A 14,038-nucleotide genomic window follows, 5' to 3' on the forward strand; every position below is an offset into this window, starting at 1 on the left:
TAAGTAAATAAGTAAAAAATTAGAAGAAAAAAAGCGTCTGTGGCCCCCAGTGGCAGAAAGAAAAACGTAGCGGAGACACGAAAGATTTTTTTCCCATTGAAATACATTAGCTCGAAATTCGTGGCACGAAAAAGAGGAAAATTCGTGTCCATGAATACGAATCAATAGATTAAATTTCGTGACTATATCACAAACTGCTGTGAGACTGGGTTGCTACATGGTAGTGAACACAAAGAAAAATACAAGTAAAAGGCATTGTTAACTGGATTTGGTCCTTATCAGTCTCTAGAAACATTTCTAGTTGGTGCTGCAAACCCTCCTTAATCTACCATTTTACTTGCCATATACTGGCACTATAATGGAGATACACTGTGAATTAAATACACATAAATGTACTCAAATACTATAGATTAAAAGGGGTCTGTAATGATCCAATGATCAACACATTTAATATGTCCATGTGTTTTTGTATTGACGGCCATTACCCTGATGAAGGTCGCCTTGATTTTGCCAAGTAGGACATGTTCCTGGATCAACATCTTTTGTTGATCCTGGATCAACATTAGTATCCAAAAATATAGACTTAACCCAATCCCTACCCCTAAACCTAACCCTAACCATAATTTATTCTTAAAATCAGAGGGAAATGATAGCTGATTAACAAGGGTGTAGAAGCATCTAACTCTGATTGTAAGCCTAAAGCTGACATTTCCTAAAATGTTATCCCTCAATTCTGATTGGTTGATTGAAATGTTGTTCCAGGATCAACAAGGATGTTGATCCAGGAACATGTTGTACTTGGTGAAATCATGTTCACCAGTAAGGCAATGGCAATCATTATGAATTAGTAGGAGAACTAAGAACAGTTCAGGCAGCTTTAACCTGCAGTCATTCTGTAAATGCCTCAATAAATTAAACCTTTGGGACCTTTGGAAGCTCAAAAGTGAACTCTGTTTCTCTTATGTTTCCTATAGATCTAAACAAAACGTTAAGTGTTTTGGATGTTTACCCTTCAGACTTTATCACCTATGGGTATGAATTATGAAGCACTATTTCATGTGGTGTTATACTTTTGTATTATTTTTTTTTATATATACAATGCAGTGGAGTTAATATTAATAGTAATTAATGGTTTTTCTGTAGTAATTGATTTATTTTAAATATGCGAATGTGTCTATCTATAAGCAACCAAGTCTAGTAATTAAAGCAGCTGAGGGATGCTGGATGGATCTTAAAGTGGGGATGTTGGAAGTAGGCAGCAATCTAAACACACAGTCAATAAATCCACAAGTCCTTTACCAATGCAAATAACTTGTATAGTGTGGTACAACAGCCACGTAACGGTCAAAAAACTGTGTGCACCTTCCCTCCAGCAACACCTGTTACCTGAGAGAAGGTTCCCACCTATATTCTGTTAACAATTACCCAAGAGTGACCCCTAGTGGACACACACCTACATGACTATTTAAAGTAAGGACATAAATGGCTCTTACAAAGTAAAATGGTAATACATGTGACCACAAGTGCAATGAAAACATTCAATTGTACCAAGAGATAAGATTATTTTTGTTTGTTTTTCTTGTTAGCCCAATATTATATATAAATATCTTATTTTACACTTTATGACTGTGAAATAAACTCAAATATGTATTCAGCACATATTTGAAGACAAAAAATAATGTTTGGAAATTGCGAATTTTTATTTCTGCATGTTACTTGACATAAAACATGTTTAGCATGATGTATGTGGGGAAGATCATTCATATATTTTCATTAGTAAGATTTTGTCTATAAACTTAAATAATCAGTGAATTAATAAAAAAAATACCAAAATGCATCTGTAAAAATGTTGTATGTTAATGAACAGACATGTCACATCATCAGTTAAATTAACTATTACAACCTTTAAAAAGCCTTTTGTAAAAAGTTTAATGTAATAATTGAATTAAGGTTAGAATATGACCACATATATGGAGCAAATATCATTGAAAGCTGTATGCAAATATCCACAATATCACTGAGATGAAGATAAATCTTGCTGTAATCTGGCCTGTTATTAGTAGGGAATATTTTATTCTAATACTGTATTCATCATTATTTCCTCTTGATGCTGCGAATCCTTCCTCTCTGCAAAATAATTCAACACAATAGTATTCACTGAGCTCTCATGACTAAAGAGTTTGTTCCAGATCAGTGTGAATCATTTCAAAAACTCACCAGCTCTTCTTGCACAGATGATCTGAAGAAGAATCACAGTAGGAGCAGCAAACACTGCAAACTCAACAATAATCACAATCACTGCAGAAAAGATGTGTGGACAGATAATAGACACAATCAAGAGAAAAAACAATCAATCAGTGCATTGCAGATACTGTTTTAGCATCAATGAACTGCATGTAAAGACGTATCGTACCTCTGCTGATGTGTGAGAGTGATGATGAACCTTGTTCAGGAGCTGCTGCTGGAGTTTGTCTTGATGTCGTCTCAGAGTTTGAGCTGCTGACTGGAATCTGAGGTTTTATATCGACCGAAGCTGCAGAAGATGAACATTCAGATCATAATACTGTAGGACATTAACATCATATTTACTTGATCATGACACACAGTTAGTGTTTGATCATCAGTGTTTACAGTGGCAGTTGTTGGGAAGAGAGGTGTTACAGGGCTGTTTGGTTATTTCGGGGACAGACGGGGATTATGCTAATGTGTTACCTAGTGACACATTTGACCTGCTCTTTAATCAATGTGAAAATAGATCTCTTTCATGTCTTATTACACTTGAATTGTAAAATATACGCATAATTACATCAAAAAGCCTGTAGAGTGGCAAATACATGTAAACCCAGTCAGTTATGTGTTAAATAAACGTGCAGTCAGTCTTAAAGGTACAGCAAAGAAAATCACTTTAGGATCTTTAATAAGAATCAGTTCACATTTAATACATACTGTGAAGACTATTCTGTGTTTAGCTATACTCAGTATATAATTCGATATTCATTTTCTGTCACATTTCATACTGCACATTAAATTAAGCGGAAAAACTTAAATAGTTATTTAATTGCTCATTTTGTTCCATTGAGTTTGTAATTCACTCATTTTTTAAATAATTTTTAATAACAATAATCGGGTCAAATCTGCCTTGTAGCCAAAAAAAACAAACAACAACTCCCTTTTCAAATTTTCTATCACATCAGAAAAGCATTTATTTTCATTAAAAATGAAAAAAATGATAAGAATGTTGAAAATAAAGTATTATTTACAATAAGTAGAAATAGTGCAAATAGAATCTATAGCTGTTTGCACTTAGTGTAACTAGCATATCGGTAAATAATATGGCTGGTTTCACTTAGTGTAAATAGCCTAGTTTACACTAAATAAACTACTTATTTACAATAAGTAGTATAAATGGCAGAAAATCATGTTATTTGAGCATAGTTTCAATATAATGTTTAGCTATTTGCAATTAGCTACGTTAATATTAGACACAACAAATGAGGGTAATTTTGACCCAGTTAGTTGGGTTAAATGTTTTTACCCAACATACTGTGTTGTTTTATTTAAGTCAGCTATTTTTAAACTACTGTTTAAAATTTACCATATAAAAAAATGCATATTAAAATGGGCTGGAAATTAAAAATCAAACACAAACTTACTAGAGACCACAGCAATAATCAAAAGATGAATATTTATTAATGAGTACAGCCATGGACAAAAATATAAGACAAACTGAATGGATTTGGGGGGGATACAGCATAGATTACTATGCATTTTAGAAATATAAATGTAACATTTAAAAGTAACATTTGAATTCAGCCGTTCTCTATAATTCCTTTTTACTGAAATCTAAGTCGGTGATGGGCTGCTGTTCGCTGGGGGAACTGTGAACCTCAGTCTGCCGTCTCGTGTTTCACTCGTATCTGAAAGTTGCTGTGACTGACTTCATAGCCTGCATAGAAACAAACAGTACTGAGATTAGAGAACATATTTTGACATCAAAATAAATTAAATTATGTATTATAATAAATAAAATCACTTAATATTGTGCAAGGCAAAAGACATTTCCATCATGCACAACGCCTTCAGCGTACAATAATATAATTTACAGAACAGACTTTATAAATAAAATAAAATTAATACAAACCTTTATTTCACTTTAGAAGTGCCCCAATTATGCAGCGCTGAGAACTGCTCTCTCCTGTAGAAGATGCAAAAAGCCTGTGCTCTGACCGTAACTCAGCAGCTTTGTTGAAGTAAGTCAGCATTGGATTGTTTCGTCTTGGGGAGGGGTGTATAGTTTTAGTGGTCAGTGAGATTGACCCAGACACAAACCCAATGACTGGGTTACATAAAAAAAACTACTCAAAACTGAAAAAGAAAACAGCATATGAGCCAACAGACTCAACCCAGCGGTTAGATAAAAATAACCCAATGTTTCTTAAAGTGTACAGTACAATTTATAATTAAGATGTCTGAAGTAGAAAAACAGTAAATCTCTCTTGAATATGTTTGTTTTACCTGACGATGTTATGTTAGAATTAAAATTTATATTTTATATTTTTTTTTTGTTATTAAGAATTTTATTCTTAAAGTTTAGTTTTAGATCAACTTAGTCAATGTTTTTTTGTTTATATAGCTCAGTTATATTGAGTAGATTCCAGTGTATCAAGTGTGTTTTCTTCCATTGTGGTGAAGAGTGGAGCTTGATCTTAGGTTGTGAGCAGCCGCTGTGTGTGTGAATGTTGTCTATGATTGTCTGATGGGGCGAGGGGCCGACAGACGCACACAGACTGAATGCTCTTTATACAGACTGACAATCACAAAACCAGCTAATCATACTGACTTAGTTGATTATGTGCATGTGTTAACAAATAATAGATGATTCAGTAAAACTGATAACAGTGAACATATATATATATATTTTTTTTACTGAACCTCTTTTAGACGTTATTACTGTCATTGGGGTTGATTATGTGATCACTGTTGTTGTTGTTTTATCTTTAGGTATAAATGATGAATGTTAATTCAGGTTAATCATACTGTAGATCATGAGTGTTAAATTTAAACTTTGATGATAACATTATATAAAATGTTACAGTTTTGATGTCAAATTTAAATGTCTACATTATTTACAGCAGCACTTTTTTGGATTGTAAAACATAGTTTGTTTCTCTTCTGTCAGACTAAGAAAAGCTTTTGTTCCTCAGATTGTTCTGCTTCAGTGACACTAACAGATATGTTACTGATATTATGAGGATGTAAAATGATTGATTAAATTTTCTTTACCTGGTTTCTTGACAGTATATGTGGTTGAGGTCTTGACTTGATTTCTGTGAGTAACTGCACATCTCCACTCTCTGTTGTCATCTTCATTCAGGAGTGTTGTAGTCAGAGTGATGATACAGTGTCCTGGAGCTGATATCTGATATCTGGAGTCTGATATCGACAGTTTAACACCAGCCTGATTCACCCAGACCAGATGATATCCCTCAGAATGGATCCAATCATCACAAGAGATTTCAGCATCTGAATACAACTGACAGGAGAGAGACACAGAGCTGCCTGGACTGATCTCAGTCTGTGAGGATGACGAAGAGACTGAAACACAAAATAACACACAAATCACACACTTTTCAATCATCATGGGAAATTAAACAAAAAATATGCACTTTTTGAATTGAAAACATAATCGTAAAATTACCATGAAGTACATGCAGATAAACACGTGCATCAGTGGCTTGGTAGTATTGTCCATTCACATATTGTTGGCAGCTGTAAGATCCATAATCTTCTTTGGTGATGTTCTTGATGTTCAGAGAGCAGTCAGACCCCAGACTCAGTCTCTCATGTCTCTCTGTGTCTTTCTTCTTTATCCCTAAACTAATCAGTCCAACTGTTGCTGAATGTCTGATATTATAGATCCATGTAATTGAGTTGCAGTCATGAGGATCATTATTACAGGGCAGACGGACATTTTCACCAGAACTGATGAACACATGAGCATCATCCACTCCACTGGTACCTGAAACACAAGAACATTTGAGTGATCATTATGTTGTATGTTAATAAATGAAATAATTAAATAAATTAATTAATAAATAAATAGATACACCATATATAATAATAATAATAATAATAATAATAATAATAATAATAATAATAATACATGTCTTCATCAGAGAGCTGTTCAAATTATTAAACATATTCTTAACATAATAAAAAATAATTTAGCATTAGATGTTTGAGTGTGAATCGGCCTAGTTATAGTGGATTCAGTTATAATCCAGAAAAAAAAAATCATTATTTGAAACAAGAGTAAACTGATCTGATTGTTCAAATGAACCGTTTCCCAGACTAATCCCACTGAGAGAAAGTACAGCTGTCTTTACCTGTGAGAAGTAAAGAGAGAAAGGTCAGTCCCAGCAGACACAGATGACACTTATCAGCCATTTTCTCTTTCTGTCAGTCTTCCTCTTCATTATATGCTCACAACTCTGTCTTTAAATACTAGCAGCTCTTCCTGTGTTTAACTTCCTCTGATCTGATTGGCTGAGTGTTTATTTCTGACACAAGCTGCATTTGACTGACACTATATCACTGCATGATGGACAAGTGTTGAATCAGCTTCATATTCTGACTGATCTTCACTGTTTCTGCTGATATTTGCTCTGACTGATGTTTTCAAATATGCACTGACACAAAGAGGAAAATTAAAATACAATAAGAACATATGAAGATTTTTTTTTTATCTGCATATGACTATAATAATAGCAATATGGAATGAGCATTAGTCAAACAAACTCGGTCTTTATAAAGTTTAACAGTGACCTTTTTTCATCGTTTAGGCTTTCTTTTAATGCTGAAATGGTTAATCATCATTCTAACACTTTTGTAACTAAAATAGTGTATTAATTCTAGCAGTTGTAGTGTTTCAGATCTGTGATCTCACTGTTGAGTTTAACCGCTGTAGAGCTGAGATCATCCCTGAACCTAGATTAGACTGACAGGTGTGAAATGACACCACGTCTTTTTTTTTTTTTTTTTTCTTTTACGTGAGCTGCTGTGTGCCATTAACCCATTCAGACCCTGCGTCCATTAGAATGGACATCACATGATTTTGTGTATAAACCAATACAATTTTATGTTTTTATAATATGAGCAATGCCTGGTCACTGATTGGTCCCTGATCAACCAATCACAACAAAGATATGAATCCTAGCTTAATCTGATTGAGCCACAGGCATCACAAAAGAGAGACATGATCACCACTTAGAGAAGAAGAGGAGGAAGCCCACAGTTGACCTTTTACATGCAGAGTTATGTTAATGGTAGCCTCATCAACTTGCATCTATTATAAAATTAAGACTATCAAATGATAATATTCAAAGTTATTTTGAAGATATTTCAGATTTGCAGAACACAGGATTTTTTTTTAAATGCAATGTCCATCACAATGGACATCGGGTCTTGAGCGATATCAGCAGGAACCTCATGAATTAATTGTAAAACAGATTGAGAGATTTGTTGAAGCATTTCAAAGCTAAATACAGAGCTACAAATTCTAATGTTAATGTTTTATGAATGTTGATTTAAATGAATGAAATTGATATTAATATGATTTCATTTATGTCTTCGAACTACTAACTTTAGACTGTAAATCAATATTTCATTGATTTTAGTGAGGAACAGCTATTGTGGATGTGTGATCAGTGAATGCAATGCAATACACACATTCTCACCCCCGGAGATGGACACTTCTTGACTGGCAAGATGGCTGCGAGCGGAAACCCAAACAGTGAAAGTAAGTTGTTCAAAAACTTTCATTTTAATAAACTCTGTGTACACAAACAATGTTCTCAATGCTCTAGTTCATGTGTAGAGACCCAGGCGATACTTCGAGCAAAGTTTCATGGTGTGTCGAGCCTTCTTAGTGTTGTAAAAATATCGATTTTGACCCATTCACCGGCCATTGACCACAAAACGAAATCACGGTCAATCTCAAAAATGGCTTGTTTGTCATAATTATGCTTTTAGATATAAGTTTGTCTCGTTTACAGTAAAAAAAAAAAAAAAAAAAACAGCCCAGGTTGCATTTTGGCAATAGTTATCCTTTAAATTTTGTGGCCACGACAAACATAAGTGAACTAAAGGTGTCCCCTAATGGTCACCGTAAAATGTGATTGGTTGGAGCAAGAACGTGCAACAATTGGTCAGCCACACGTGGCCGGTATCTGATTGGCTTAAGTAGAAGGTGGGCGGAGTCCATCTATTTGTGGATTAGTTTGCGTCTTGACTCTTGAAATGTTTCAAAATCCACAAATAAGCGCAGTGATTTACAAATGCACAGAGAGCAATCCACAAAAAGGCTTAGCGATCTACAAATGCACAGTACGCAATTCACATATAAATGCCGGGCAAAGTTGTGTTTGTAGAATTAAAAAATATATATTTGTGAGTATGTTTTTATTTGCAATTCTATGTTTTTTTTTTTTACTTGTGAATATAATTCACGTTTGTGGTACTCTAAGATTTATTTGTGGATCTCATTCTATTTTGTGAATATGCTTGGTTTTTGTCAATAGCTTTACATTTATTTGTGGATCATAATGTTTTTATTTGGAATTATGCAACAATTCTAACCCCATTCTCCACCCCCTTGAAAGCTTTATACTCTTCTGTGCTGAGATTTTGTCAGATGACATTTTAATGACTGCAGCAACACACAGCTAGTATCTCAATCAAGAGTAACTTCAAGATATCCAAAAAGTCTCCTGGTCTCTAAGAAAAAGTTTACAACAGACGTAGGAAGAACAATCTAAGAGAGTAAAACTGTCCTTTATTTTTTAGACTTTGTTCAAGCTTGCAGATCCTGAATTAACAATAAAGACACACAGACAGCTACTGTACAAAAAAAAATAACAAACTGACCAGAATAATCAATAACTATAAATGAATCAGAGCTTGTTTGCTAACATGTAAAAGACAATATAAGTATTTATAATGGCACTGAACAAAACCATTATGCAACTATATAATATGTGGTTTTGTATCATTATTTGTCTGATTTGTGATGATTCTTGTTCACAGAGGCATAAAGTTGATTGCAGTTTTCCTGAGCTCCAGCTTCTGCTCGTCTGATGGAAGCGTAAGTCACTTCATCATCACAGCGAACCTGAATCAACATCACAGTTACTGTTTTAACACACAATTATTACAGCATGTAGTTTGAGTTCAATTCAAGACACGCATTTAGAAGAACATGCCCATCCATCACTACTGTGTGAAGCAGACTAATTCTTTTACTCAGGAGCTGCAAATGTCAAAGTAAAATATGAATAAGGTTTAGTGAAAATCTATTATACAGACATGAGATTAGAGTTTACATGACAGGAAAATTACCACAGTAACTGTCAAATATACACAGATATGACAACATACACAAATTATTGAAGATGAATCATATTGTTCACTGGGAGCGGGATGAATGTTGATTGTGCAATATGTTCCATTATATTTATTTCTATCTGTGAGCTTTAGAGAAGAATCAGTGGAAATACACTAACGTGTCCTGATCTAATAAGAGTGTGATATTTCAGAGTCAGTGGTCTGTGGAGCTCATGGACACTAACAGCTGATGATCAACCTACAAAACTCACCACAGAGTCATCAGTCGCTCGTCTGACACCTGAAAAATAAATAATGCCATGAGAATAGTTACGATCAAACACACAAACCAATCCATTTCTAAAAAAGTCTAACAGAATTCTAGTTCTGCACAATAGAAATATTATCTGTGATAACTCATAGATTTATTATTTTAGTAAATACACTTAGACATTTTAGATGTTTTTGTCTGTTGTACCAGAATAAGAGAAACTCCAAAAACTCACCGGTTCTTTTTTTCAGAATCAGACAAAGAATCAGAGCAAGGAGAAGAGCGACTGAAGCGGTGACAGCAATTGCAATCACGAACACAATCTCTGAGACAATATAGAGGCACATATTCAGCATTACTGTGCTTAACAAAATATAGGAAAACAACAAACTATAAAACAAAATTATATATGACACATTTAACCCTCTGGGCCTCTTCGGTCATTTTTGACCGAAAAATTTTATGTTTTGAATTTTTAAAAATCGTAGCTTCATCAGAATGAGATGACACTTGGTGACTTTTGTTGCATTAGCTATGTGAGTACAAAAAAAAATCAGTGACATGATTCGGATATGTTAAAGGGTCAAAAAAAAAATAGTCACACTTGGCTCCTTCGCGGTCAAAAATGACCGACATAGGAAATGAATGGGAAATACGAAAAAATGTGATAATTCAGATAATCTTTTGGTAATACAAGCTACAAATGAGCAACTGTGCTGAAAAGAAGTGTTCAGCAAGCAAGGACTGACACTCTAAAATAACAAAAGTACAGAACTGACACACACGCGCACACACACGCGCACACACACACACACACACACAGACACACACACAGACACAAAGAAATAAGCAGAAAAACGCAAAACCTGATATTTATCCAATCAAAAAAATATCTAAACCTTGCCAAAATGTATATTTTAGAATGTCTGAATATATTTCTAAATGCAAAGCCTAATAAAATGAAGAAACAGTAAAAAGAAAAAAACAATAGGAATTCCAAAGCCCCTGTATATATGTATATAGGGAGATACAGGAGTTTACATGGCATTACACAAGTTTTTATTTTTTATGCCACTAGATGGTGCAATTTTCACTTTAAAAAAATGGATTTTAAATGCTTTTACTCTATTTTAATGTGAAATTTTGTATTTATTGAAAAATAATAAATACATAATTAATTAAAAAATATAATATAAAATATAATTCTACTGGGAAAAAATTGCTCATTAAAACTGTATAAATATTGCATAGATTCACAAAAAATGCTCAAAATTCTAAATAATAATTACAAAATATTATTGAACAAAAATGTATTTAATTGATTTTCCTGAAGAAAAAAAAAAGTTACTTTTTAAGGCTTCGGTCACTTTTGACCGCGAGGGAGCCAAGTGTGACCCCTTAATGAGGAGGCCCAGAGGGTTAAAAGCTTAAAGTAAAGATGTGACATATTGTCAAGTATTGTGACCCATACTAGAAATTGTTGCTTTGATTTTATCCCATCCAAGTGCACACACACACACACACACACACACACACACACACACACACACACACCTTGAACACACACCCGGAGCAGTGGGCAGCCATTAGGGGTTCGGTGCCTTGCTCAAGGGCACTTCAGTCATGGTATTGAAGGTGGAAAGAGCTCTGTTTATTCACAATCCCCACCTTCAATTCCTGCTGGTGTAGGAATCGAACCAGCGACCTTCAGGTTACAAGCCAGACTCCATTACCATTAGGACTGTCTAATCCTTATTTATCATAAAAAAACACTGCAACACTTAGAGTATAGCCAACAGATGCAGATTGTACAATCACAAAACCAGCTTCATACTGAATTCAGCTCAAATATTGGCTAACAGATCATATGCAGTGAACAAATGAAACACTGTTTATCATTGCATTAACATCAGCACTTCCATGTTCACTGCATTAAACCACAAACACCAGAGTCATCATCTACAACCAAACCAGCAGCTCCACCCTTCAGCTCAATGGAAACCACAAAACTACAACAGAACACCAACTCCTCAAAAGAAGAAGAAGAAATAACATTTGAACATTAAACACTAACAGGTATAATAATAATAAACATGGACATGTTTACATCGGGGGGCCTAAGCAAACAGCTATTTCAGTTTAACTTAAGTGATTATGTGCATGTGTTAACAAACAATAGAGGATTCAGTAAAACTGGCAACAGTGAACATTTATTTATTTATTTTTACTGTACCTTGTTTAGACGTTATTACTGCCATTGGAGTTGATTCTGTGATGCGGACTGGAGTCACTGCTGTTGTTGTTTTATCTTGAGCTATAAAGGATGAATGTTAGTTCAGATTAATCATACTGTAGATCATGACAGTTAAATTTAAACTTTGATGATAACATTATATAAAATGTTACAGTTTCTGCTGTTAAATTCAAATGTATTTATTATTTATAGCAGCACTTGTTGGATTGTAAAACTTAGTTTGTTTCTTTTCTGTCAGACTGAATAAAGCTTTTGTTCCTCAGATTGTTCTGCTTCAGTGACACTAACAGATATGTTACTGATATTATGAGGAAGTAAAATGATTGATGAGATTTTCCTTACCTGGTTTCTTGACAATATATGCAGTATATGTGGCTGAGGTCTTGACTTGATTTCTGTGAGTAACTTGACATCTCCACTCTCTGTTGTCATCTTCATTCAGGAGTGTTGTAGTCAGAGTGCTGATACAGTGTCCTGGAGCTGATATCTGATATCTGGAGTCTGATATCGTCAGTTTAACTCCAGCCTGATTCACCCAGAACAGCTCAAATCCCTCAGAACGGACCCAATCATCACAAGAGACTCCAGTATATGAATACAACTGACAGGAGAGAGACACAGAGCTGCCTGGACTGATCTCAGTCTGTGAGGACGATGAAGAGACTGAAACACAAAATAACACACAAATCACACACTTTTCAATCATCATGAGAAATAAACTGAAAATCTGCACTTTTTGTATTTAAAACATAATCATAAAATTACCATGAAGTACATGCAGATAAACACGTGCATCAGCTCCTTGGTAGTATTGTCCATTCACATATTGTTGGCAGCTGTAAGATCCATAATCTTCTTTTGTGATGTTCTTGATGTTCAGAGAGCAGTCAGACCCCAGACTCAGTCTCTCATGTCTCTCTGTGTCTTTACTCTTTATCCCTAAATGAATCAGTAAAACTGTTGCTGAATGTTTGTTATTATAGATCCATGTAGTTGATTTGCAGCCAGGAAGAGCATTATTACAGGACAGATGGACATTTTCACCAGAACTGATGAACACATGAACATCCTCCACTCCACTGGTACCTGAAAAACAAGAACATTTAAATGATTAATTGTGTTATATTTTAATAAATGATATAATAATAATAATAATAATAATAATAATAATACTACATATATCTCTTTATCAGAGAGCTATTCAAGTAATTAAACAGACTTTTAAAATATTTTAGCATTAGATGTTTGAGTTTGGAATAATCCTGAAAAAAATAATATAGTTTGAAACAAGAATAAACTGGTCATGTTAAAAATGAACTGTTAACCAGACTAATCACACTAAATGTCTTATAGAGAAAGTACAGCTGTCTTTACCTGTGAGAAGTGAAGAGAGAAAGATCAGTTCCAGCAGACACAGATGACACTTATCAGCCATTTTCTCTTTCTGTCAGTCTTCCTCTTCATTATATGCTCACAACTCTGTCTTTAAATACTAGCAGCTCTTCCTGTGTTTAACTTCCTCTGATCTGATTGGCTGAGTGTTTATTTCTGACACGAGCTGCATTTGACTGACACTATATCACTGCATGATGGACAAGTGTTGAATCAGCTTCATATTCTGACTGATCTTCAGTGTTTCTGCTGACATTTGCTCTGAATTTCACTCATGATTGCTGTTTTCAAAGATGCACTGACACAAAGAAGAAATTTAAATCACAATGAGTGAACATAAATGATATTTTTGTTCTGCAAATGACTATAATAATAGTGATATGGAATAAGCATTTCGTCAAACAAACCCTGTCTTTATGAAGTTTTATAGTGACCTTTTTCATCTTTTAGACTGTCTTATAATGCTGAAATGGTTAATGGCTATTGTTCACTTTTGTAACTAAAATAGCATATTAATTCTAGCAGTTGTAGTGTTTCAGATCTGTGATCTCACTGTTGAGTTTAACCGCAGTAGAGCAGAGATCATCTCTGAACCCAGATTAAACTGACAGGTGTGAAATGACACTACCTCTCTTTTTTTTTTTTTTTCCCTTTACGTGAGCTGCTGTGTGCCACTAAACTCTCCTCAGTTATAAATCAGCCTTTTTATTGAATTAAAAAAAAAAATACATTAATAAATA

General features: G+C 34.2%; 2 protein-coding genes across 2 annotated transcripts; both read right to left on the bottom strand.

The window, feature by feature from the left end:
* Nucleotides 1–2,071: 2,071 nt before the first annotated feature.
* Nucleotides 2,072–6,447, bottom strand: LOC141340878 (uncharacterized). The gene is made up of 6 exons (XM_073846020.1): nt 6,387–6,447; nt 5,699–6,019; nt 5,284–5,595; nt 2,414–2,533; nt 2,218–2,298; nt 2,072–2,127 (listed from the first exon to the last, which is right to left on the bottom strand). The coding sequence occupies exons 1-6, from the start codon at nt 6,445–6,447 to the stop codon at nt 2,072–2,074; spliced, it is 951 nt and encodes a 316-aa protein (XP_073702121.1).
* A 2,602-nt stretch (nt 6,448–9,049) lies between these two features.
* LOC141340965 (uncharacterized) lies at nt 9,050–13,341 on the bottom strand. The gene is made up of 7 exons (XM_073846128.1): nt 13,281–13,341; nt 12,730–12,992; nt 12,249–12,600; nt 11,886–11,966; nt 9,888–9,977; nt 9,654–9,682; nt 9,050–9,169 (listed from the first exon to the last, which is right to left on the bottom strand). Exons 1-7 carry the CDS (start codon nt 13,339–13,341, stop codon nt 9,050–9,052), a joined length of 996 nt encoding a protein of 331 aa, XP_073702229.1.
* Nucleotides 13,342–14,038: the final 697 nt, after the last annotated feature.

This window comes from Garra rufa, chromosome 1 (assembly GCF_049309525.1).
Source record: "Garra rufa chromosome 1, GarRuf1.0, whole genome shotgun sequence".
NCBI lineage: Eukaryota > Metazoa > Chordata > Actinopteri > Cypriniformes > Cyprinidae > Garra > Garra rufa.

What these genes read in the sequence shown, in the direction of transcription:
- LOC141340965 (XM_073846128.1), bottom strand. Translation starts at nt 13,341, where the DNA reads ATGGCTGATAAGTGTCATCTGTGTCTGCTGGAACTGATCTTTCTCTCT. An exon ending in ATATATTGTCAAGAAACCAG is followed by an intron (nt 11,967 to 12,248) that starts GTAAGGAAAATC and finishes CATCCTTTATAG; the next exon opens with CTCAAGATAAAACAACAACA. An exon ending in AGTAATAACGTCTAAACAAG is followed by an intron (nt 9,978 to 11,885) that starts GTACAGTAAAAA and finishes ATATTGTCTCAG; the next exon opens with AGATTGTGTTCGTGATTGCA.
- LOC141340878 (XM_073846020.1), bottom strand. Translation starts at nt 6,447, where the DNA reads ATGGCTGATAAGTGTCATCTGTGTCTGCTGGGACTGACCTTTCTCTCT. An exon ending in ACTCTCACACATCAGCAGAG is followed by an intron (nt 2,299 to 2,413) that starts GTACGATACGTC and finishes TCTTTTCTGCAG; the next exon opens with TGATTGTGATTATTGTTGAG. An exon ending in CATCTGTGCAAGAAGAGCTG is followed by an intron (nt 2,128 to 2,217) that starts GTGAGTTTTTGA and finishes ATTATTTTGCAG; the next exon opens with AGAGGAAGGATTCGCAGCAT.